The 24,809-nt window shown below is 38.7% G+C and overlaps 4 protein-coding genes and 1 pseudogene across 4 annotated transcripts; 2 read left to right on the top strand and 3 right to left on the bottom strand.

Moving 5' to 3' along the window:
* Nucleotides 1-482: 482 nt before the first annotated feature.
* LOC145914342 (choline transporter-like protein 2) lies at nucleotides 483-18,263 on the bottom strand. Its single transcript, XM_083002163.1, has 20 exons — nucleotides 18,158-18,263; nucleotides 17,516-17,573; nucleotides 11,673-11,795; nucleotides 11,196-11,286; nucleotides 10,632-10,716; nucleotides 10,035-10,247; nucleotides 9,539-9,697; nucleotides 9,149-9,282; nucleotides 8,654-8,795; nucleotides 8,265-8,367; nucleotides 7,991-8,090; nucleotides 7,655-7,835; nucleotides 7,356-7,435; nucleotides 7,182-7,279; nucleotides 6,747-6,834; nucleotides 6,487-6,685; nucleotides 2,824-2,941; nucleotides 2,624-2,742; nucleotides 2,220-2,304; nucleotides 483-2,039 (listed from the first exon to the last, which is right to left on the bottom strand). The coding sequence occupies exons 2-20, from the start codon at nucleotides 17,562-17,564 to the stop codon at nucleotides 1,930-1,932; spliced, it is 2,277 nt and encodes a 758-aa protein (XP_082858289.1). The 5' UTR covers nucleotides 17,565-17,573; nucleotides 18,158-18,263; the 3' UTR covers nucleotides 483-1,929.
* Nucleotides 14,021-15,750, top strand: LOC145913960 (uncharacterized). The gene has a single exon (XM_083001728.1). The coding sequence runs from the start codon at nucleotides 14,140-14,142 to the stop codon at nucleotides 15,412-15,414; it is 1,275 nt and encodes a 424-aa protein (XP_082857854.1). The 5' UTR covers nucleotides 14,021-14,139; the 3' UTR covers nucleotides 15,415-15,750.
* A 783-nt stretch (nucleotides 18,264-19,046) lies between the features above and the next one.
* On the top strand, nucleotides 19,047-19,847 carry LOC145913089 (eukaryotic translation initiation factor 6-like). Its single transcript, XM_083000621.1, has one exon. It carries the CDS (start codon nucleotides 19,095-19,097, stop codon nucleotides 19,830-19,832), a length of 738 nt encoding a protein of 245 aa, XP_082856747.1. The 5' UTR covers nucleotides 19,047-19,094; the 3' UTR covers nucleotides 19,833-19,847.
* A 418-nt stretch (nucleotides 19,848-20,265) lies between these two features.
* Nucleotides 20,266-22,018, bottom strand: LOC145913088 (poly [ADP-ribose] polymerase 2 pseudogene; annotated as a pseudogene).
* Nucleotides 22,019-22,632: 614 nt separating this feature from the next.
* On the bottom strand, nucleotides 22,633-24,565 carry LOC145913734 (poly [ADP-ribose] polymerase 2-like). Its single transcript, XM_083001481.1, has one exon. It carries the CDS (start codon nucleotides 24,535-24,537, stop codon nucleotides 22,915-22,917), a length of 1,623 nt encoding a protein of 540 aa, XP_082857607.1. The 5' UTR covers nucleotides 24,538-24,565; the 3' UTR covers nucleotides 22,633-22,914.
* Nucleotides 24,566-24,809: the final 244 nt, after the last annotated feature.

The following is a 24,809-nucleotide window of genomic DNA, read 5'->3' on the forward strand; positions in this document are numbered from 1 at the left end:
CACAGTATCTACAATGCCAGAAGTGTCATTTATTGTGCTAAATTTGCAAAATTATTCGATAACATTTAACGACATAGAATTAGCAACGGAAGATTTCCATGGTTCTGCTGCCTCGTTGGTTTTATTCGGGTCATATTTCGGTCGTCAGACTCAAAACGGGCTGCCAAATTTACATTTACCCTTTGGGGGTTTGAAAACGCTTTGTCATGCCAATTTGCCCCGAAGCAGATCTTAAAGCAACCACCATTACTCAAATATCATGCAAAAACAGCCTTTCAATTGACCACAGAGCAAAATCCTGACATTCAGAGTCTTGTTTTGTCAGCTGGGGCCATTGCAGATAGCAGCATATGATTATTGAATCTATATATATTTCCATACTTCGGAAAACATATTTGTTCAATTTAAATGCAATATATATGGTGTTTAAACGTTGTAACGTTTGTGTGGTTGTGAGAAATTTGGAAAAAAACACCCACTGCTACGTTTCTAATGAAAATTTATTTTCAAGCCGCCCATGCAAAACAGCTTTCAGACGTCACAAAACACAAGGGTGTTTGACGCGCGCGTCATCATAAAGCTTTTCACACAAATTCAGTACGATGTCGTTCATACAGCTTACACACGGCGTCATAATAGAATAACGCGAGATATTTGTCAACATTTTTTTACCGTAGCCATTTTAGGAACACAAGCAACACGGACTAGAAACATGCAGTTGCAAAGCACTACTTATTGGTAAATACGACTTTGCGGGCTAACTGTAAGCGGTTTTCGTACATAAACATAGTGGCTGCTACACCGACCACCGTAAGAATCGGCAAAATAAAACCTCATGTTTATTACTGCCATAAGGGCAGCAGGTATATAATGTGACTGTAGAATCCACAGTAGCAACGGAAGTGTCAGAACGAGAACAGTTTTTTTGTACGGATTGTCATGTGAATAATGGACAATTTTAACATTCCACAATGGCCATAAAACGTGAGGACTTGTTTTCTACACCGGCTCGGTGAAAATCATGTCTTATAAAAACAAACAAAATCGTTATTTTAAACAAAGCAAATTGTAAGAATTGGACGCACAATGGTAGAGAAAGCACGATATTAATGAACATGTTAAAGTTTGCAAAAAATAATGAACCACACGTAAGCGCTAAAAGATTAACAATGCCAGCTCTTCATGTGTTTGGACAAATAAAAATCATTAGGAAACTAGTAACGTACAATAAAATAACACAACTAGCGGGCAACTCAGTAAGTATTGAAAAATATGTTTCGTGGACGCACATTGAGAGCAATTGTTGAACGTAACAAACCACAATCAGTGAAGAATATTTTCGGAAACATTGGGGTGATTTTCACCACGTAAATAATCGAGGTTGTGTCAACACATACGGACCGCGAACTTCGTACACCCTGCGGTTTGTGTATCACAGTGTTATAACACCGTTGAGTAACTGAAGGTTATGCATTAAAAGCATAAAAGGCGTGGCTCTTATTCTGCGGTGGACGTAACACCAGTGGTATGGGAGGGGCATAAAAGTGGGACAACTTGTCGGAAAAATGTAATCCGTTTCATTTATGGTTGGTTTTCAAGTTTTAGTCCACTTACAAACAAGTATATGATGCAATTGCAAGGGGTTCGCAGATGGTGTAAGTACAAGTGATAAAATGATCATTTTAAAGTAAAGATCAAAGTGAAGATCACGGTGTTTTTTAGGGTATTCATCATGCCAAGAAACGATCCAGTAACTAATGATTCGATTCGTTGCAATATCGCGATTCTAAAGTGTGCTAAGCCTTAAGTTCATCAGTAATAAAACGAAAATGCAATACAAAAAATCCGCTATCACGCTACGTGAGCAATACAACACTATTCAACGCAAGGCAATATACAGAGAAACTACATAGCAAGTGGGCGTGAACTTCAATCGCTGGCCTTTCGTTTTTTGTTCTTTTTGCCCAAGACGCCCATCAAGCCCTTGCTCATGTAGTAAGGCTTTTGTTCGCTGCCGTCGTTACGCTCCAAGTCCTCCACTGTGACGTAGAAAGGGCACGTGAATAAATCGGGTAAGATTGGACAGTGTTTACATACGTTATTAAATGGCCCAATTTTTTTCTTTATAAATAGCATTGGAAATATAGTTAAAGTAATTGTTATATATAAGTAATTCGAAACATAATACATTCGAAACAATATGTGAAGTTTTTACTTACAAAAGCACAGGAAGATTGTGTCCACCGCCATCCCGAACGTATTGAAGAATCCAGCGGCCACGAAATAGGCTGCGACCCCGATTATCTGCCAAAATCAAACACATTTTCTGTGTCAATTTTTGTTTTGTTTAATAATGTTAAAGGCGACGTAAACATGTAAATCGTCTTCTTTATACGAAAATACTAAACCACACTTTCATTTTCGCTTGGGGTATAACAAGGGATTTCCGGGATTCTGTTTTTAATTATGAAATGCTTTCACAATTATGATTTAAACGTATAAATGTATGAAATTCTTGTAGTTATACCCAGGGTTACGTTAGCTGGAATAAAACCGTTCAGAATGATAAACACATTTAAATTGAGCTTATGTAAAATTCTCACTAAACAAAGCAATTACTTACAATGATCGGCATCCAGTAGTAGTTGAGATTAGGGGCGCTGAAGCTCAAAACCGTAACAAACTTGTTTGTGAAAAATGCCCACGAGAGGGCGCCCATGCCAACGGTAACAATAAGCTTTCCTGTAACAGACAGACAGTTATGTTTGGACACGAAATGTCTGTTGGCCATTATGTCAGAAAGTACGTTGTTTGTGTTCTTACCGACAAAGAGAATGAAATCGGTGACTTTATCAAGGACGGCTACGCGCAGAATGTTCCGCATCAGTAGTTTGAAGGCGTTTTTAGCTGAAGTGCAGAAGTTTTTGCCGTAAATGGCAACCTACAAAACAGAGATTAGATGGTCAGCTTTAATAAAGAGCGCAAATGGGGCACTTTCGAAGTTCTGACATCGACATGGACTCGATAATCTTTGTGTTGTTATCGGTGCCCATGTCATTTACTTTCTTGTCGGTACTGTTTATCCGCGTAGCTAATTGCGTAAAATATAAATGACTTGGTTTGATTTTAACGCAGTGCCATTGACCACAAACCACATTTTTCGGGTTTCTTTGCATAACATATAAGCTAGAACGAACATACAGTGAACAACAATTGTAAGGAGAAATCACGTTAAAGTTCTCTGTTATTTGCGCCATTCTTATCGCTACTTATTACGTCTGGACGATCAACCAACTTGTATTTTTCCCATGGCGCGACCGTTTAACCAATTGTAAACTCTTAAAGCAAAGGAAAATGCTTTTTAACGGGACCAGATCAGCGTTGATTTGAGATAGCATCAAGAAAAACATAAATTTGGCCTTGTTTGTATCTCGAAATTTGCGTGTCGTCAATATGCGATACGTATAGGTCATGTCAGCAGTGTACATTCTTAACAGGGTGATGGGAAACCGATAAAGCGGCGTTATCGCAGCAGTGCCTACGTTCTGGCTTCTTGGAAGCGAGCTCGTGGCGTTTTTATCGCACGGCGAAAAGTTGTTCTTGCTGAAACTGCAAGATTGGCATCTTTAGGCTTGACGGCAAATGGGAGCACAAGTGCAACCGCCTTTATCGGCGAGACTTCCCATACCCGCACGATAGTCCGTTGCAACTGCTGCCTTTCTCATACGCAGAAGTCGAGATAAGAGGGGGTTTGCATTGCTTGTTGCTGCCTCAATGCATTGCAATGCTTTCTCGGAAACGCTGAACGGTTTGGTTGTGAAATATTATATACGATCGAACCGTTTTGGTGACCCCGAAGTTAGAAATTGCCAATCTTATATTAAGTACATATTTAATTGGAGTTTTAATCGTCACCCGTTTGAAAAAATAGTTTAAACAAACATTTAGGCAGTTCCTTGGATAACAACCTTACAGTTCAAATAAATGTACTCCAAGCCCACTGACTGACGTTAACACAATTCAACCGTGTAAAACTAACAAGGCAAAAACATCTCAGCCTATTTCGAGTAATAATTACTCATATACAAACAACTACCTGTTTAGATATAGGCCTATATGAGCCGTGGTAGGCATATTTTTGTATTTTGTTTACCAGCACGCTGAATGTAACGTGGTTACGGTGTCCCTTACTTAACCGAATGACCTGAAAGGTATTTTTTAGTCGCTTTTCCGTTTCAGTGCGCCTGGAAATGACGGATCGTTACACACACACATAGCTTGTGTATGGAGCTCATAAAATTTCAAGGAAGACAGGATACAAGTATCCACCCTCCAGCGCAGGTCCATATAGTGTTAACCAATTTTGAACCTGTTATCTACCGAATGTACGCGCCTTGATAAACGGCTGCGATAAAAGGGCAAAAATAACAAGGCATTAAGGGTATCAAGAAGTAAAATTCTCACGGAAAGATTCGTTGGATCGTGTAAACGTGATCGTCTACGTCTATAAAAAGCACGGAACGCCAGAGGGTGTCAACAAACTTTAGCTCGGATACCGCGATGTTATCTGTACCGTGAACTCTAGCTACGAACGAGACTGCCTAATGGCATTTTCGACGCTGCATGCCGCACTCCTGTTGTAAACAATCGTTGATGTGAATAAGAGATATTGCGGACACGCAAAAAGCGTTGGTACTCTGTGGATTACGGCACCGCATCCACACCTGTTTTAAATGTGACAGATGTCAGAACTAAAATAGACAAGTCATTGACGTTATTGAACGATGTTCAATATCGTAATCTACGATGTTTAATATCGTAATCTACCATGTTCAACATTTTTTCCCTCTGAACTAGTTCTTCAAAGGTGCATTTACACATTTACTTGTAGTTAAAGTATTTCGACGTCCTGATGAAAAAATGCGTGTATTTTTACAAAACAAGGAAATCAGTTGCGCTCGCTCGGCAGAGACATGCTGGTACTCGCAGCCATCCGTAAGTCGACGGGTCGAGTGTTTTGCATATGTAGGTCCCCCCGCATTACCAAAACAGGCACAAAGAAGCAAAGCGAGCGCACGAGTTTATGATGTAAACTTCACGGTCTTCACTAACTTAAATCAGATTATGGAGCGCAACGAAAACTCTGTTTGTTGCCCAAACATTATTTTCGACGAAGAGCAGTCTGCGCAGACAAGCAAGAAAGATCAGATATTTTTCCTTCTTTTGATCACGCCCCCGAAACGCCCACCCAAACTGTGATGTAAGACCTGCGCATTCAAACCACGCGCGACCTGGTTAAGCGTGCGCCTTGCTTGATGTACACGACTGCTGCCAACGTAATCCAGTTATATATGTATGTTCTCTTGCTTTTGTTGTAGAATCTCGCCCAGTTTACGGTTAATGATATTACAAGAAACACAACGTGCGTCACAAATCGGTTAGACGTGCAGGGCGATTCAAATTCAGTTAGACCGTCAGTAGAATTTGCCAATATTGCGTCATTCCTCACCGACTTGCACAGCCTGACCCAACCCAACCCTATTTGACGGTGTTGTGTAAGCACGGGTTTTGACATAAAACAGGGATTTTTCAGACTGTTTGGGGGCAATTACGTATTTGCTTGTGTAATAAAGAAATTTTGATGCGTCTTTTCATAACCAGGCCTGAATGGTTTCAATCTCAACACTTTTGTGTTTTATGAGTTTGTAATTATCATCATTAGATTGACAGCAACTAACAAAAAAACGATTGTAATCATTTTTTAGGCGGTGAACACAAGATAGAGTTTTACTTGAACTCTTTGCAAACCTACAGATAATGTTACCAAAGCGCTGGAACTCGCGGGTTTAATGAATTAAGCAAGGTTTCGGCGAATTTCGAGACCAGAATAACGGCTTCAACCCCGAAATGCCAAACGATCAACTTTCCGGAACGACTAATTGTTGTTTTGAGCTGAGCATGGAAGAATACCTTTCGCTTCGCAAGGCGAAACCCACAGTGCAACGAACCAGAAAGGAAAATGCCCCATATCGGTTTTACTGCCTTGTTTGTGATCCTAGTATCGACTGTTCACGTTCATAGAGGTTTTTGAAAGTTTCTAAAGGTATTGTCTGAGAAACCGCCCATGACAGGACAATGGGAATGAAACAACAGTAAAACGATGCCAGCAAACGCTTGGCTTCGATCCAGTGTTGACAATGAGGTCACTGTGTATACGTCACTATTAGTTCAACAATGCCAGCTCTTAAATAACTTCAAAACAAACACCGCAACACATAAGAGTTTATATTGTCAAAATTTCCTGATAGCTTTATGGTCAACAAAGACTTGGTAGCAGATATTTCCAACTTCTGTACACTGTTTTGCCAAAGCTTTTGAAACAAGCGGACATTCGGAAGTAGTAAGACATAACGACACAGGTTTACACATGTTCATTTCGCGAGCAAGTTCAGGTTACATTAAAATAAAACCTCACAAAAGTCTTACCATGATGTAGGCGTTGCGGTTGAGGAATTTAAGGAACTTCTCCAGGCACCAGAAACAGCATTTAAGGCACTTCAACACGAACTTAGCCACCTTGTTTTCGGTTCCCTTAAGCTTGTGGTCGGCATACTCCAGCAGTATGCGAATAATTTGAACGATGGCTATGATAAAAGCTCCAAAAGCCAAAGAACCAGTGTGATATCTGGCGGTAAATTGAGGAATTTAAGGTAAATTCGATTTTAGGGAACGCGAGGAATTAGTACCTGAGCGCACGGCCAAAGCTTGTGTAGAGAGGTAGGTAGGGAATATCTGCTGGTTTCTTGAAAGCCCAGTAATATGAAGCAAACGCTCCTGTAAAAATTTCATCAAGTAATACCCTGCGTCAGTTGTTTCAACTATGCGTGATGCGTCATATTGAATTTGCGAGCGCGTTACTATTTAATTAAGGAATATTTGAGTTTATGAGGAGGAAAAAATGGAGGCAAGTTAAGTCAGGCTGAAAAATATAAATAAAACAAAATATCGTCCTGTTATATTTATTATATGTATATCTCAAGCGAAAAACTTTGAGAAGCACTGCTCTAGGTAGAAAATTTATGATGCACAACAAATAGTCATTAAATCACAAAACAAATCCCTTTTCCTGGAATTACTGCTCACTGTCACCACCCAGTGGATAGAGCAAAAAAAAAACTTACCAGCTAAGGAGCACTGGCCGAGCGCCAGAACCCAGTTCATAATCCAAAGCATTCCAAAGGCCTCAATGACTTGTAGCCAGATGACGTTTTGGTGGAATCTAATTGCAGAAAGTAAGGTTTACTAAGCGGGCGAGGTTTTAAAAGTTTTTTTTAAAAATGCTGACTCTGACTTACATGGAAGTACCGCCGTAGTTCAGGAAAATGCACTTGATCGAATCGTTCAGATAATATTGGTGTGACGAGTTGGCCCATTCCTACAAAATTAAAATTTATTGTTTGAAAGTTTCTGAAACGCATCTAGTAACAAAATAGATGCGATACACGTTTGGCTTTACTAATGAACAAAATATTTCAGTTAGATAACAGAATTTAAGCAAAAAAAGTTTTATCCAGCAAGAGACTCTTCTGGAGACGGACTACAACATTCATTTACTTCAAAACATAAAAAAACCCTTGCAAGGCATTACGCGTACCGTCACATTACACGACTGGCCCTCCAAGCCACTAGTGTTATTGTTGTCACTGACAATGTAAATTGGATCTCCTGTGGAGGCAAGGAAAAGTGCTGTTGCTGCCCAAAAGGCAACCACGATGAGAACGAGGACAAATGTAATCAGAGGATAGAAGAGGGTTGAGATCATATATCCGATTGCTCTGTGGACAATTGCAACAGTTAGGAAAAACATGCATTAACTTGTAAAAGTCATTTGCTGATTGTTTAGTATGAAATTAGATTCTATAAACACAAAACGCATTGTTACGTCACAGTTACATAGTGTAAGACAAAGTAAAAGGTACGTATTACTAACTTGCTGGCTTGTCGGATAACCTGAATGGCGATTTGAATTCGTTTTCGAAGGAAAAGAACCACCAAGATGATAATGAGATCCACAACTCCAAGGATAATTGCTATCATAAGATAAGGAAGAATAAGATGTATAAAGACAATGTGTTGTGAGACAATGTTACACACATGGAATCCGTAATTCAAAAGACCAGAGAGTATAAGCATTTCTGGTCAAACATAACTGACTTTTTTAGGATCAGTTGAAACTTTAAGGAGTGTTAAACAGGGCCGCTTACCGAAAGCCAGCCAAGTTTGTTGTAGACTAACATAGGTATCAAGGCTGGTGGTAAATCCAACGTCAACAAAAGACCGGTTAGAACCGGGCACGGTGAGAAGACGCTGAAAAATATACGTTAACCTTGCAATTTTCTGAAAACTTATAAACGTGTTGCATGATTTGCATTGAAGAGTGATGTGTATGTGGACTGTACAGGCATCAAGGATACACCACTGCAACTATACTTGACCACGGTTCAGAGACTAAAGTATTGACACTTAACTTGGATATGATTAAGCTTAACCTAAGCCAGGATATAGAGGAATGAGATATTGACTCAATGCCTGGCAATAACATGAGTATGCTAAGGCAAAATCAACATGACCTGTAGGTAACCGTATCTCTTACCACGTATTCGTCGGCGCAGTACCAGGTACCAAAGGTAAGAGCCGCTATAATTCCGATAAGAGTGACCCACACCATGATTCCAGCCACCCACCGCATTATCACAATCCACAGGAAAGCAACAACCGCGGATATACCAAGGAGTCTGCACCGAATAAAATAAATGCAAAAATGCACAAGCATTAACACGCGACCGAGACGAGCACTAAGTGGACTTTTTTGTTATGACCAGTGGGACACATCAATTGTTGTTTTATTTTGTGTACGTCAAGCGAAAAGGTGTTAAATTTTTCGCGTAGTGTTTTTGTGTGATAAGAAAATATGCCTGGCAAATTAAGTACAATAGCATTTCTTGTTGTGTAAAACACCAAACTTGAATCCTGTTGTAAAAATGATCACACAAAATAACCATACAAAAACAGTTCTGTAGCCTTTGCCACTACCAGTGAATTAGGTCGACATTCCGGGAGTATGTTTTAAATGATGAAAATAACTTACGCGAGAAGCCAGTACCACGAGCTTGTGATGTCGGCAAAAATTTTGTCTGCTATTTGTCGAGCTTCCAAGTACAGTTTAATGCCCACACTGCCAGCATCAATCATTGAACCGGTGATCGTATTGTTGTTGGCGTCCTGTGTTCAAACAGTTACATCGTGTCGTTTGTGGCCACAAGACAATCTAGCTATGTGTATTATGGAACAGTATTGTAAATTTTTTTCTAAATGATCACATTCGAATATGTGAACATATTTGTTATTTGTCGATGATGCTTAAACACATTTACACATCAGTTTGTGTAACTACGAAGTGTTTGTTGTAAAAGTTTAACAACACGAAGATTTTTTTTAGACACTTCTAAATCAGAATGGATGAAATCATGTAACTTACCACCAAGGACTGGTTTACATTTGCATTGTTTAGGTCTACTAGGTTGGTTGAAATTTCAGCTACGTCGGCCAAAACTTTGGGGATGCATCGGTTTACAACCGGGGTCATGGTCACGTAGTAAGGGGCGCATTTTCCTGCTTGTACTGACTGCTGGGGAGTCTGTAAAAAAACGTAACGAATAAATTTATCGCCTTCCTGGGTCGACAAAGGCCACCCTTTCCGCAGCTGTGGGCAAAAGCCAGACTCTGCAAAGATTCAGCGGGTCGATATGCATACAATTTTTTCCACCAACAATTACGTTCCATTTACTGTTTATAATGTTTTATATAAAACCTTATACAATTTTCGGACATTCTATTCCGAATATCTCTTTATTATGCACCGCATGATATAACAGCTCGTGTTAAGTCATTTACTTAATTTGTAACGAGGCTATGGTACGAAGCCACCACTAGCATAAAAATAAGAGCTAGAAATGTTGGCAAGGGCAACCTACAATGCCATTATTGATGTATTCGTCCCGAGCGTTGTAGCCGTAGGTGCAAATATAGTTGGTCCAGTTCAAAAAAAAGTTGGTTGTTGCCAAAGTTGCCACATTCGTTCTGTTAAATGTGCCAACACCAACATTTTCAAGGGCAACCGCGGCTTCGAATTTGGGTACATCGATGATATATGTCCATTCAGTGGCCGGACAGCTCTGTACGCATATCTGCAACAATATGAAAGGTTTTGGTTTAGAGTAACGTAGAAGATGGCAAATACACGACAATGTAAAAAATGCTTCATAAAAGTCCAAAACCAACCCTCTAATAATTACGGAGATCACATTGGCGTGACAGTGTCGTCTACATATATAAAAGGAACCTAAATTTCGAGAAAACAAATTTTGTTACTTCCAGGAATATCTACATGGGTCGCCCATTTTAAAAACGTAAACATTAAAACAGATCATTGTATACTCTGAGTTGGTGACGTTTTAAGCAACACCATTGCCTCTAAGAAGCACAGTTATCACATGCATGAATGTGGGAAAGCAAGCCAAACATCAGTTACAAAATATCTGATAAAACTAAATGAATAGAAAGTTGTAAACCTGTGTGGTCGGACACTGTAATTGAAGAATTGTTGCTGGACTTGTACACTTGGTTATGTCAAAGTAAAACAAGTTGGGCTTCGATCTGTGAACAAATGTATTTTTAGTCATCAAAAACAGTTAAATACGTGGAAGGCTGAAGTTACGGTTTGCGTCACCAGCATTTCTGGTTATTTATAGTGAAAGTTCAGGGAAACTCCAGTGTTTACACAGCTTCAGCCAAGAACAACCCATCCCGTTTTCAGGTGACTGCGTCCGAGCTTTGTTACTCAAGTGGGTTTAGACACTCCGAATCCATATGGATTTAAAAGCGTTTTTTTGGAGTGAACAGCAATCACAACCAACTTAAACTCCTAATCGACGATTTACAAAGAAAACGCCCGAGGTTTTATTAAAAACTTGTATACGACCTGTAATTTACATACAAGCTGTATGTATCCATTGACGAAAAATTCTTAAACAGTGGATAAAAAGGTCCCAAATGCAACAAGCCAATAAAGCCCTCTTTTTAACACACGCACGTGATCACACTGTACGTGTGTTTCAAAACAACTTTTAACCTACTGTAGATTGAGATCGACGTAATCAACTCCGCATATTCTTCCCTGGTTGTCAGTGGGATATAGTAACATGATCGGGTCTCCGTTGAGCCAAGCTGTAACAACACAACCTTTCATCAATACATAATGACAAATATCCATTACTCTTGCGTATATGTACACGATACACGGAAATGCCTTCAATACGTTTCGCTAGAAAACGAAATTCTGAAATTTTAGTTTAAAATTTAGCAACACGTTACACGGTTGCTATAACGCCTTCAATACAAAGAGGTTGGCATATGCCATGAAAGATATGCAAGTATCATGACCGAAGCATGTCGTGTATGCTATAGTTTGGGCCATAATAAGTGTTTCTCTGACACCAAAACAAAACACTTATAATAAGCATCTCAATTTTACAATACTTAACATTGGAAAATGTAGGCTATTGGCAGACAAAATACGTTGCAAAATTGTTACAAGGCAACTCATAGCATACCGAAAATTCCGATGACAATGTATCCAAGAATGAAGACAAAAAACAGCAAGCAACATAGGATGTCTGTACATGACCTGTTTTTCATTGGACCCTTGAAGTCTGGATCGAACTCTCTTGCCTTTCCTGTAACATTAAAAAAATCATTTTTAAGGCACATAAATTAGTGGGATGCATAACTTAATAATACATGGTTTGCCAGCGTTGCAGGGAAAAATGGGGATAGTAGTTAATATTGGTGCACATCTAGAAACGGAATGAAAGTTGTATCTATGCCGACCTTGTAGTAAAATCGATTGGTAGCTTTATAATGTAATAAAAAGGACAACAACAACCCAAAATAATCTATATTACAGAGCGTGCGAGCTCTTTGTACAGGCTTTCCCACAATGAAAAAAACTGGAATTCCTTTGTTTGGGGAATACAGCACGCACGGTGATTTCCACGTCAAGTTAGGATTTGACAAAGCAACTTTCTGATAAGTATTGAAAACCCCACATTTTTAAAGCTTGACAAACGTCTGTTCAACGCTATTAGGTAAGTAAGTTTAGCCGTTCCGGGCAAAAAATAAAAGTTTTGGGCAAACAGGCGAACAAAAGAAAATCCCGTGTTTGACGAAGGAATAAAAACGGTTTTAACGTCATAAAACCTATTGTTGTCGCCACACGAACAAAGGCAGTCGCTTTTTACAGCCTTAACGTGTTTTCGAAAACCATAAAATGTTTCACCTGATGTTGATTTTCCACAACAACCTCCCATTTCAATTGTTCTTGAATGATTTTGCAATCACTTTATGTTTAAACTGCCTAACACACACTATTTTTGCACAGAAAAATAGTCTACACATACACAAAACAGATGTTAGTCCAAGTGCCTTGCTAACGACGTTGCTTTTTGTCAAAACTGTCAAACATTTTGTCTTTTTCGTCACGAACTTAAAAGGTACGTGCCAGTGCTATTAACCAAGCCTTGCTCCATACAAATTCGTGCCTGTCTTGTGCGCTGTGAACGTCGAGGCCGAGACAAAACGTCGGCAAGACACAGATGTAAACACCACGTCCAACAATGGTTGGAATATACCTTTCTTTGTCTTCATATATTAATCTTTTTACATCAAACTAGTATTATTTTTTAAGGTCGGCGCCTTTTTTTCAATGTGACAGCGACCTTGACCTCACAAATCTGTACGTTTAAACTGGTTTTAAGCAAATAAGAGCGTTTTCGGCAACACTACTCCTGTTTCGAACTAGACTTTCTAAGAGCAAACGGCAGAACGTCGGTTACAAGGTATTTCACTTTGTATTAGCAGAAGAAACTTTCAAGTGGTTCACGGGCCAGCTAATGTGGATGGACATAATGGCTGCTTAGTCGCACTATATGCCTCGCTGCAGCTGAGAGAACATAACGAGGTGAACAAAACGCACGTTGCCAAATTAGAATGTTTTTGCTTGTTAAACAACTTTTGCGATATTGTTTGATAAATAAAAGAGAAAAATGATGAATTTTACATAACATGTCAAAGATACCGACGTCATACGTAAAACAAGAACACTTTTTAAACATTTTTTAACAAGCAATTGCACAAAAAATCAAAGCGGATTATGCAACAGGCAACGCTATGGCAAATGTCTCGTAAAAAATATTCTAAATTACCAGCAGTTGCCACGCCTCAATGCCTGTCTTCACGCTCTGATGATTCTAGTAATACCCTAGCCTTGCTGGCGGAAGGTCTGCTAGCTGGCTTTGTAGTGACGACGTACGTATTGCGCTGGCCAATGTGTTAGAAGTTGGTTTGCGACAAGGCAAAGAAGTGTATATTGTTGAAACGAGAGTTTATACAACCTTTGATGTTGTGCGTCTTTTTAGCTTACGCGTTTTAGCTTATTTTTAGCTTACGCCAACAAGGTTTAGCTTTGTTATAATTAAAAAACAATACTGTTTATTTTTTACAAAGCAGAAAGTAAAATCATTTCAGGCAATATATTGATATTTCTTTTGCATATATAATTGGTTTATAATGCTAAATACATTGTAGGCATGATATTTTTTACATTAATTTGCTGTATTTACATACTAATATATGCCTGTATTCATATGTATGCAATGTACACAAGCCAGATTGAAAAAAATGTCTTTTGTGAAAATTTACTGATAATTTGAGCAATAAAAGTTAGCTAATGCATTTTCATATGATAAATGTTGCAATCGCCCGTGCAATTTATGCCGAAAAAATTCCTTCTTGCAAATAACAAACTTTCTAATCTGATACACTAGTATGAGGTATCTTGTAAAATGTGAGCTTTGAAAGCTTTTTGTTCTAATCATGATTATTTTTTGTACTTTAGGCAGGAGTTTGCTGGACACAAACAACTGATGCTTTCGTGTAGTTTGCTTCGGGTCATAATTATGTATATAGTCTAAAGTGATTTCTGCACAGAATTGCCTGCCCTGTTTAATCAAGACAGTCACCATGTCAAGTTACTACACAATGTATGAAAAGCCCACTTTTGGCTTGCTGTATCATCACTATGATAAACTGAAAGAAAAAAAATTTAAAACAACCAACATCTTGGATGGCCTGCAGGATTTTGATCCAAGAGACAAGTCTGTGACCACAAACTTGAACACTGCATCTATTCTAGCCTTGGATCAGGGTGGTTTTGCATACAGAAATATGTTTGACACCTTCTTTCAACATTATTCGGATGAAACACGACCTATCAAAACAGTGGATGAAATGGATGTTTACGGAAGGACGGCATTGCACTGGATGGCTGGGTCACGCTGTCTTAAGGGAGCAACTAGATTACTTGAGAAGAAGGCCAATGTTAATGCCACAACTCTCTTAGAAGGCTTTACCCCTCTTATGATTGCTTGTAGACAGGGTGGGGACTTGCCCATTCTTCGGCTACTGATAGCCAATGGAGCTGACGTCAACATGAGGGCTTATTCTGGTGCTAGTGCGTTTCACATTGCTGCTGCCAGTAGCAGTCGGGACTGCATGAGACTGTTGGTAATGCATGGGGCAGATCCAAATGGCATAGCTAACGATGGTAGCCACGCTATTGATTGGACAAAAGACGATAAAACGCGAAAAGTTGTTCACACCTGTTGTCGCTCAGCAACGATTGCTAAGGACAAAGACAGTGCGACGTGTGCGTTTTGCGACAAATCCTCGTATGATTTAAAGCGCTGCAGCATGTGTTATGTCACATTCTATTGCGATGCTGAGTGCCAGGTGAAGCATTGGAAAATAGAACACAGAACCAATTGCCCGCGTCACATGATCGCAAAAATATTCGAGGAAAAACAAACCACAGAGGAGATGTTGGACAAACCGCATGTTGTGCATAAACCAGTCGATATCCACAGCCACGATAACAAGACCTTCATCGTTGAGGTCTATCCTGGGTTGACCTTCACACTCAAGTCTTCAACAGAAATCATCAAAGTAAAAAACTGTGTGAAGCAGATCACGGCTAAAATCGTTCCTCAGGACGACGAAGATGGCGAATTCACGAAACTACTGGATTACGTGGTCAACAACGGCGAAGGTGACAAGCAGAGCGTGTATTTTTGGGCGAAATTCAAAGACGAGTCGAAAAATGAGCTAATCGTTTACCACGGAAGGAAAGTGCCTAGAAAGGACACACAGGAAGCGGATTTCAGAAGGCAACAACGGATGATAGCAAGGAGCAAGGAATTGGAGCGGGCCATCAGGTCGAACAGCATGTACATGATATGATCATTCTGGGATACGTTGTTACCGAAGTTATGCAGGCACAATTTTGTGAAATGACTGCACAAGCTTGTGACAAACTTGTCTGCTATCGAACGAAAAGTATCTTCTAGGCTTGGTAATTACTGACAGAATCAGCAGATTTTTTCTTTTTCTACCTTTGAATGAAATTCGGTTTTGTCTTTTGTACTTTTGTCATAAATTTTGACCACACTCGTACTGGCAATTGCTGTGGACATTGCTACGTGTCATTTATGTGTGTTTTATTTGGTTTGGGCATTGCTACACATGTCATGAACGTGTGAACGTCCACCTTTTTTCGTACCATTCCCGGCACAATACACTCACGAAAAATGACATCTGTGTTAAAATGACGAAAATTTGCTGTAAAACTAGACTTAGTACAAACTTGTGCAAAACTATTGCACAAACGTTGAAGCTTTGAGGGTAATTGATACAAGCAGGAAAGATAATAGCTTTTTCATGCATTGCAGCGGAACTACACGCAATTTCCGTTATTTTCAACACTCGCTAATAAATATCAGAAATACAGGGTAACGTTGTCACACGATGGTGTGTCAGTAGTAATATCAGGTTTGTAATGCGTTTTGTGTTGACACGATGCAATGGGTTTGCTGTCTCTATAACATATCGATCAACGCTACACCCAATAACTGTTTTTCAACTATAGCTGCGAGTTCAACCATCAATTGGACAATAAACACAGTTTGTTCGAACTTATGATAAATGTTGCACTCATTGTGCAAATGATGCTTCCATTATTGTCAGCAGAAAATTTGTCGGTTATCAACCAATGTTAACGGTGGTCTTTTTGGCTGTGACTAAATACCAGTGATGCGTAACACGTTTCCTGCGCCAGAGCGACTTCCCATAAACGTTAAACACACAAAAGCCTCCGCGCATACAACGCACTCTGGGAGTCTTGCACAACTTTTCCCATATACCGGCTCTTGGCCTGACAAACGTACCAATGTCGTCACCTGTTTTTACAAACCCACTTCTAGAGGTGAGTAAAACAGACAAATGACGCTTTCGAATGCCTAGTCACCATGTGTTGTGTTTCGAAGCGGGAATGAAACGTATGGTGCTCACTCCACTAATGGTTCGTCCAGTATAACGCTATGACGCGCCCCTCTATTCCTGGTTGATTTAACGAAACATTGACGTAAGTGATCACGTGAAGGCATACTGGTGATTATTTTTTGTCAGCTAGCAGCATTAAACGAAAATAGACAGGATAATTCTATGCTCAATCGCAGTGTGACCTAATGTATTATTAATAGCTGAAAAGATTTAACCCCAAACACTGTGTTTTTGACACATTATTTGGCATTATTATGCTTTGTTTGCTGTCAACTTGGTTTTACGAAGAATAGTTAAAAATTACTTTACTAACTGGAAAGACCGATTCTCATTTAAACAGCGTCATTGTTCAAACAAAGGAGTTACTACCTCTTGTTGAAGTGGTGGTATGACAACGAGCACACAAAGCACTCAACAATATTTGACTATCATGGATCTTTGAAAAACATCAAGGGCACTTTGCAAACACAGACAACAAAGCTATTCACTAAATTGTTTTGCAATGCTCAACTATTTTATGATTAGGACAAACGACTTCTAGTGTGAAAATAAGGTTCTTAACCTCCAACTACAGACATAGCACCAGTCCCGTATTAAATAAGAAAATATTATTTGCTTTGTGGGCAAACAAAACAACCAAAATAAATGGACTAAGGGTAAACAACTTTAACCTGTTAAACAATCACAATGATACAAGCAGTACAGGAAAGGTGTTTTCTCATCTTGTTTTAAAGCTAGTGCTTTGTGTATGATGATTAAGTTGAAGTATTTGATTGACTCAGAAGTGTATTAGGAAACAATGACCGGACATCCTGATTTTATAAGCAAGTTGACAGCTACGAATGCATTGCATTATATAGTGTAACACAACTCACCAACTTAGTCGCCACTAAACAAGTGGAAACAGGTGATTGAATTATTGATGATTTTGTTTGAACACAGATTTTGTACACTGGATATTTTAAATACTGTTAGACAATTTCACAGTAAATAAAGCACTTACCATACTTTCCATCTTCAGAGGAATGTCCATCATCTCCACAGCATCCCATGGCAACCTTCTGAAAAATAATTTTGTGATAAAATAAACCAAATAAATGTGTGAGCCATGATCGTGTAAAAAGCTCAATGTAAGAATCCTGTTACAAAATATGTGTTGTGCAAATCCTGTTGCAAACTTTGTGCAAAACTATGAATAACCACCCCATTATATACAAAATGGCTTCTTCACAAAAAATATGTGCAAGGTTTAGTATTTTTGTATTGCTTTTTAAACTTTTCATGACTGGTTGCTATCATGCTATTCTTGTAGTCACAAATTTATTACAAAACCTGCTAAAAATGTACATGAAATATTAATTATTGTACACTAAACATTGACTGATATTTAAAAACAAATGTTTAAATTTCATCAGATCAAACAATACTTTAAGATCACCTTTTATATCAAGCCATTTAATAAAAGCAATAAACCACACTCTGGGAAAAATTAATAAACATAAATTGGTTATTTAAACCCTTACTAATAGGGTCAAGAAAATTCAAACATTATTGTGACATTTATATTTCTGAAAATACTATTTATTTTATCATGTTTTAGCGTTTGAAAACTTCATTAAATTTTCATTGATAAAAATATACTTACTTTTGTGTTGAACAGATTAGTAGAGAATTCAAATCAGGAAAAACACGTTATTTTGCAGAAAATGCTTTATCACAAATCAATGTAAACAAAACCAGCAATTATTCTTCAATAAAACATAGAATATTTAATGACGTGTTAAATAAACTCTTTGAAAACATTTCCAGCAACGCTCTACCATTATTTGATACGACGGAAGCTGTTTCGTTTGTAAACACAAGTCTGAAACCACTACTACTGTCACAGTAGTACTGTGTAGTCAACCGGCGATGTTTTGTTCAGCACGAACTAAAATGCAATCGAGCGTATCTGCAGCTGTAACTACTTGTGCGTGACGGCGCGAAAATGTGAAAAGTAGAATCATAAAACAGAATCTGCGAACATGATTCTGAAAAAGACGTTAGTTTGTTAATTTTGGTGAGAATTATTGCATCATTATATTTATTTATTTAGAAGTTATCAGTTTTCTTACAAGTAAACTACCATATAATATGCTAAACTTTTCGCAGTATAAAAGAATCAGTTGGATCTAATTCAAAAAAATATATTAAAACTCACCAGTTCTTTTCCTGTTTTTTTCTTGTGTTTAATTACTGACGAAAAATTTTAGTTTTTGCTGTTTTAATTTTTAGGTACAGAAATCATATTTACAAATTTCTGACAACATGAATTTTTTTGCGTGAACCATTGTGCAAATTTTATCACGTTGCAGTTGCGCGTTGTTGTGCAACCAAGAAATATTGAGAAAAGGTAGGAATAAAACTAGAATAGGTTAGCGTTTGAAAAATTAGAATAGGTTAGCGTTTGTTAAGCAGGCAGCACTGACAATTGCCAGCTAGAACCTGTTTTATTTGAAAACTTTTCATGTGCAATTTAACTTGTTTGTAGCAAATTTGTTTCGCTTATTAAAAAACAAACTGTAAAACGGTCGTTTCGCACTATGGCTGTTCGTGTTCAATTTGAAAACAACAATGAAGTTGGGGTGTTTTCCAAGCTCACCAACGCATACTGCCTTGTGGCCATCGGCGGGTCAGAAAACTTTTACAGCGTCTTTGAATCTGAACTCAACGACGTCATACCTGTTGTCCACGCTTCAATTGCTGGTTGCCGCATAATTGGGAGAATGTGCGTCGGAAACAAGCACGGTTTAATTGTCCCGAGCTCAACAACGGACCAAGAGTTACAGCACATTCGCAACGCTTTGCCCGATTCTGTAAAATTGCAGCGTGTCGAGGAAAGACTCTCTGCCCTGGGCAACGTGGTGGCGTGCAATGATTATGTGGCGCTTGTCCACCCCGATCTCGACCGTGAAACTGAAGAAATTTTAGCCGATGTTCTTAAAGTGGAAGTTTTTCGCCAAACCGTCACTGATCAGGTTTTAGTGGGAAGTTACTGCTGTTTTAATAACCAAGGAGGATTAGTTCATCCCAAAACAACTGTTGAAGACCAGGACGAGTTGTCCTCCCTTTTGCAAATTCCGCTAGTTGGAGGGACTATTAATCGTGGCAGTGATGTGATTGGTGCGGGGATGGTGGTAAATGACTGGTGCGCTTTTTGTGGATTGGACACAACCAGCACGGAATTGTCAGTGGTGGAAAGTGTGCTTCAACTTGGTGATCACACTTCGGCACATGTACAGAGCAAATTGAGAGATTCATTAATAGACAGCACTGTATAATCTATTCAGAAATTAACCTTTGCTATAGTGTTGTACATTTTACCAAAATTCAATGGGAATGTTCTGGTAAATGTGCATAGCCTTACATAGGGTTTCTGTTTCCCATGTGTTTCATTGGTTCAACCGAAGTAGGTTGTGTTATGAATAACATTTTTGTAAAATTGATAACTGCTGGAATGAAATATTGCATATGCCCAAGTTCATTGAATTACATGGTGTTTTGTTGCGATGGCCTTTTTTCAAAATGACTTTCCAGCATAATTTTATTACAATTAAACAATGGAAAACAACACTTGACTGTGTGTAAGGTAACAATAGTAGATACAGATAAACACATTTTTTTTAAAAAAGCATGATGATAATGGATGAAAGGCGAAAAACAGTGAGATTTATAAAAATGAAACTCAATTTTTTTTCAAAATAAAACAAACTATATTCAGTACTTGAAGCGTATTTTTATCAAATACTGAGGTCTAATTTGGTTTGTGTTATACACAATGTATTCATTGTAAAGCAAATCCTTGCCTTTCAAATCTGCCTTCGGTTTTCCTGAAGGGACAACAGTACCATCAGGAAGGGTAACTGCCTGTTTTGGATTAGGAGTTGTACGACCAACACCTTTTGTACTGTGTTTTCCAGCAGGGAGTTGATCAGCTAACCAATCTCCTTCCACTTTTTCATTCATACTTCCAAGTGCAACCTCACACAGAAGAAGAAACCCAATTGGCTGTCGTTCACTGGTGAAGCAATAATTTGCTGACTTTGACACCATGTCTGCAAAGTAAACACCTTTACCAAACATGTAACCACATACCGGTGCTTCTGGGGGTGCTATTCTTAAACCCTGCTTCAAAATGCCACACCAGTTAGTAAGTCTGGAACCATGCCATAAGAGCATTCTTGTGCCAATTTCCTTTTTAAATTGTTCGTCATTACTTTCCTTTCTGACTTGGAAGATTTCCTCAACCTCTAAGCTGTATTGCTGGTGTGTTTTTGCATGGGTATTTTTGATGTATTTTAAAATTTCCTTGTAATTGCCATCACTTTTTTCCATAGGTACTAGGTCGCATTGAAGTGACTTGTAGTATCTGTCAAGCTTGTTGGTCTTGTCATCTGTTTCTTCATGAATCACATTGATGGCTATTTGTAGGTCATTTAGTGCTTCCATGAGCTCCAGCTTTTCTTTGATCTCTTCTGGTGTTTGGATAAGTGGGGGTCGCTTCATCCCAAAATCATGTGGAATTTTAGTGTAAAACTCATTACATATCTCAGTAATTTTTGTTTTTGAGTTTTTCTTTTGAATTGCAGTTTCAAGATTTTTCAGTGCTTCATATCCTGCAGTAATTTGCTGTTTAGTCAGCTTCCCTAATGGAGATTTTTTCACATCATATTTCATTTCTTTGACTGAAGCTTCCCATTCCTGTGTGTCAAAAATAAGGCTAATCACATCTTGAACTCTTTTGTCAAGCTTCGAAGGCACTTCTACCTGTGATTGGCTACCCTTTTCCTTATCCTCTTTACTTCCATAGTCAATCTTCACAAGGTCATATTTGCCCTTTTCCTTGCGGAAATCAATTTTAAACACTCCAAAGAGCAGCCAATCATTTCCGGTTTTCTCATGGTATTTTTTTTTGAAAATTTTCATGACTTCATTGCGAGTTCCGCTTTTTGACGAGGTTCCAGCAACCTTTCCAACTCTGCCCCATCTACACCAAATGTAAAACTCCTGTTTTGTATTGTGTTTGAGAATTTGCATGATGTAGTACTTGTTGTTATTTTCTCCTATGTTGGTTTGGTTTAGCATTACATCGTATGCCATGTCATCTTCTATCAAAACTCTGTACTGCGTTTTATCTACTGGGCATTGTTCATCAATCGGAATGGTACCAGTGAATTTCACCACCTTTTCTGATGTGGCTGAAGTACTTGGAGTTTCCTCTAATTTTTCCTTTTTTATTGGGGTTTCCGTTATCTTAGAACTTTCAGTTTTTCTTTTACTGGATGCTGTTTGCCTCGGCGCTGCCGGTTGCTTTTTTGCACGCGTTTTCTTCGTTCTACCCATCCTGATGAATGTTTATTATGCACTGTGTGTGATCGTTGCAAAGACGTTAGCTTCCCTTGACAATAGCGAAAGAATTACTGCGAATGCAATAAGACAGATGACTATGACCGTACTGCTTCTTGTGATCGACTCAAGCAACAGTGGGAAAATTTATCTCAGCCGCACGAGAACAAAGCGCAGCCGTTTCCACAGACGACCAACAACGCTTCTCGACTTACTTCGACGCTCTTGTACAAGCACAGACCTATTGTCGTTATTAATTCCAGAAATATGCACATGATATTTACTATGTTCGTATTACGTTTATATTTGGTCCTAATTGCGACATTTAACTATTGCTAACTTTTTAAAGGCGCCAATACGATCCGAATCCATTGAATATTTTGACGTGGTGGTACCGTCACGCGCTGTCAAAATAGCATTCCGTTGGTCGTACTTAGTCGCATTTAAACCTGCATAGCAAAAAAAAAGTTCTACTGGAAACCACTAATCGTTCCACTATCCTGTTTATGCTTACTCTCCTGATTAACTATTCCACCTTCTAGGCCAGGGCTTCACAAACTTTTTGTTCTGTGTCCCCACTTCATAAGCGAAAGTTTCATGCGATCAATAGGTGAGAAGCTGCATTGAACCCACAAAAGGCAATTATTTCCGCGACCGCAAATTGGCTAATTCTTTTTCTAATATTGCAATGCATGTCAGTACCCAATCACAATTTGTCCATGCAATATTGGGGAACAACAGTTCATGTTTTTGATTAAAAGATAAAATGAAACATCATTATAATAAGATGGTGAGTGATTTTTAAATAAAGTATGCATAAAAAGACAAATAATTGCTACAAAGTGTGAAACAAACATAAAATTCACAAGTGCTGGAACATACATAATCAGTACGTTGAATTTGTACAGTAAAAATTTCAAACAGACTAATTGAGTTAAAACAAAAATGCCATAAACTTTGCAAAACAATGATTTTCCATTCTGGTTGATCAAGGTAACTGATATAGATCATCTCGAGTTAGTATTTAAATCGTGTTTTTACTAGAAATCGTGGTTTAATCTGTGCTGTGTCATATACAATATACTCGTTGTACCACAAACATGCATTTTTTGTTTCCGTATTTTTAGGTTTGCCAGATGGTATGACAGATCCATCAGGGAGGGTAACAGCTTGTTTTGGGTTTGGTGCAGTTCTGCCAACACCTTTTGTGCTGTGTTTGCCAGCAGGCAGTTGGTTAGCATGATAATCTGCACCAAACTTCTCATTCATGTTTCCCAATGCAACTTCACAGACAAGCAAAAATCCGATTGGCTGCCTTGAACTGGTGAAGCAGTAATTTGCAGACTTTGAGACCATGTCAGCAAAATAAACACCCTTCCCAAACATATAACCAGTAACTGGTGCTTCTGGGGGTGCTATACGTAATCCTTGTTTCAGAATTCCACACCAGTTGGTCAATCTTGAGCCATGCCACAGTAGCATTCTGGTTCCTATTTCTTGTTTGAACTGCTGGTTATCTTTTTCTCTAACCACTTGGAAAATTTCTTCTATGTCCAAAGCATATTGGCGATGTGTTTCAGCATGAGTGTTTTTAACATACTTTGCCATTGCCTTGAACTCACTGTGATTTTTCTGCAAAGGAATTAACTCGCACCCAAGAGATTCATAATATCTGTCAAGAGCATTCTTATCATCGTCATCTTCATGCTTTTCGTCCAGAATGTTGATTGCAATTTGTAGATCACCCAGTGCCTCAATGAGCTGTAATTTCTCTTTTAATTCCTGAGGAGTTTTAATTAATGGTGGACGTTTCATGCCAAAATCATGGGGAATTTTCGTGTAAAATTCACTGCAAGCATCTGTGAGCTCCGCACCAAACTCCTTTTTCAGAATGCAATTTTCAATTTTTTTCAATGAATCATAGCCAGCTGTGATCTGCTGGTTTGTCAACTTTCCTAAAGGTGCCTTTTTCACATCAAACTTCATTTCTTTTACAGATTCCTCCCATTCTTGAGGATTAAAAATCAAACTTATCACATCCTGAACTCGCTTATCCAACAAAGATGGCACCTCCACTTTTGGTTTTTTTGGAGGGGCGTCTGTTTCTTCCTTTGGCTCATCATCTCCATAATCAATCTCAACCATATCATACTTGCCCTTTCGTTTGGAGAAATTGGACCTCATGTGCCACATGTTTCCAGTCTTTTCCTTAAACTTTTTTTGAAACATATTTACAGCTGAAATCTCACTGCCTGCTTGAAATGTTGTTCCTGCAACTTTTCCCACTCTTCCCCATCTAAACCATGCATGATACTCAGGGAGCTTGTTGTGTTTAATAACTTGCAATATATAATACTTGTTGTTGTTGGCACCAATATTGGTTTGATTCAGCATTACATTGTAAACTGTATCACCATCTACTACGACATGATATTGTTTTGCATCAACTGGACATTGGTCATCAATAGGCACTGCACCAGTGAATGTGACAACCTTTTCTTGCTTATCCAAACTAGCTGTGTCCACATCATCCTCTTTTTTCACCTTCACCGTTTCAGTGGAGCTGCTGGTGGTGTCATTGCTGTCATCAGCGTTGCGTTTGATCGCAGTTTTTGCTGTTGCCTTTTTTGCACGCCCCATTAAATCAAGTAAAAACACTATTATTTTTCAAAACCTGTAGAGAGTAGTATTGCATTTTCATTTGCTGCAAAATGCAGTACGAAGGTAAACTACACGCAAAAACTCAACACATCAGACACTTCTGCGAAGTTTGTTCAACTCCGCACTTGGCGTTTGGTCTGGTTTAAATCACAGAAGAAACCGAAAACTTGACACCGCCGGCCAATGTACTGCCGAACATATATCATTGTGATCATCACCAACGAATATTTTTTCACCGCGTGAGCGAAGAA

Source organism: Ascidia mentula, chromosome 9 (genome assembly GCF_947561715.1).
Source record: "Ascidia mentula chromosome 9, kaAscMent1.1, whole genome shotgun sequence".
NCBI classification, from domain to species: Eukaryota; Metazoa; Chordata; class Ascidiacea; order Phlebobranchia; family Ascidiidae; genus Ascidia; species Ascidia mentula.

Bases quoted from the DNA above. Each gene is read 5' to 3' on its own strand.
- LOC145913960 (XM_083001728.1), top strand. From the start codon at position 14,140: ATGTCAAGTTACTACACAATGTATGAAAAGCCCACTTTTGGCTTGCTG.
- LOC145914342 (XM_083002163.1), bottom strand. From the start codon at position 17,564: ATGGGATGCTGTGGAGATGATGGACATTCCTCTGAAGATGGAAAGTAT. The intron at 9,698-10,034 runs GTAGGTTGCCCT...GTTTTTTTACAG, and splicing joins AATACATCAATAATGGCATT to ACTCCCCAGCAGTCAGTACA. The intron at 2,305-2,623 runs GTAAGTAATTGC...TGATTTTGGCAG, and splicing joins ACTACTGGATGCCGATCATT to ATAATCGGGGTCGCAGCCTA.
- LOC145913089 (XM_083000621.1), top strand. From the start codon at position 19,095: ATGGCTGTTCGTGTTCAATTTGAAAACAACAATGAAGTTGGGGTGTTT.
- LOC145913734 (XM_083001481.1), bottom strand. From the start codon at position 24,537: ATGGGGCGTGCAAAAAAGGCAACAGCAAAAACTGCGATCAAACGCAAC.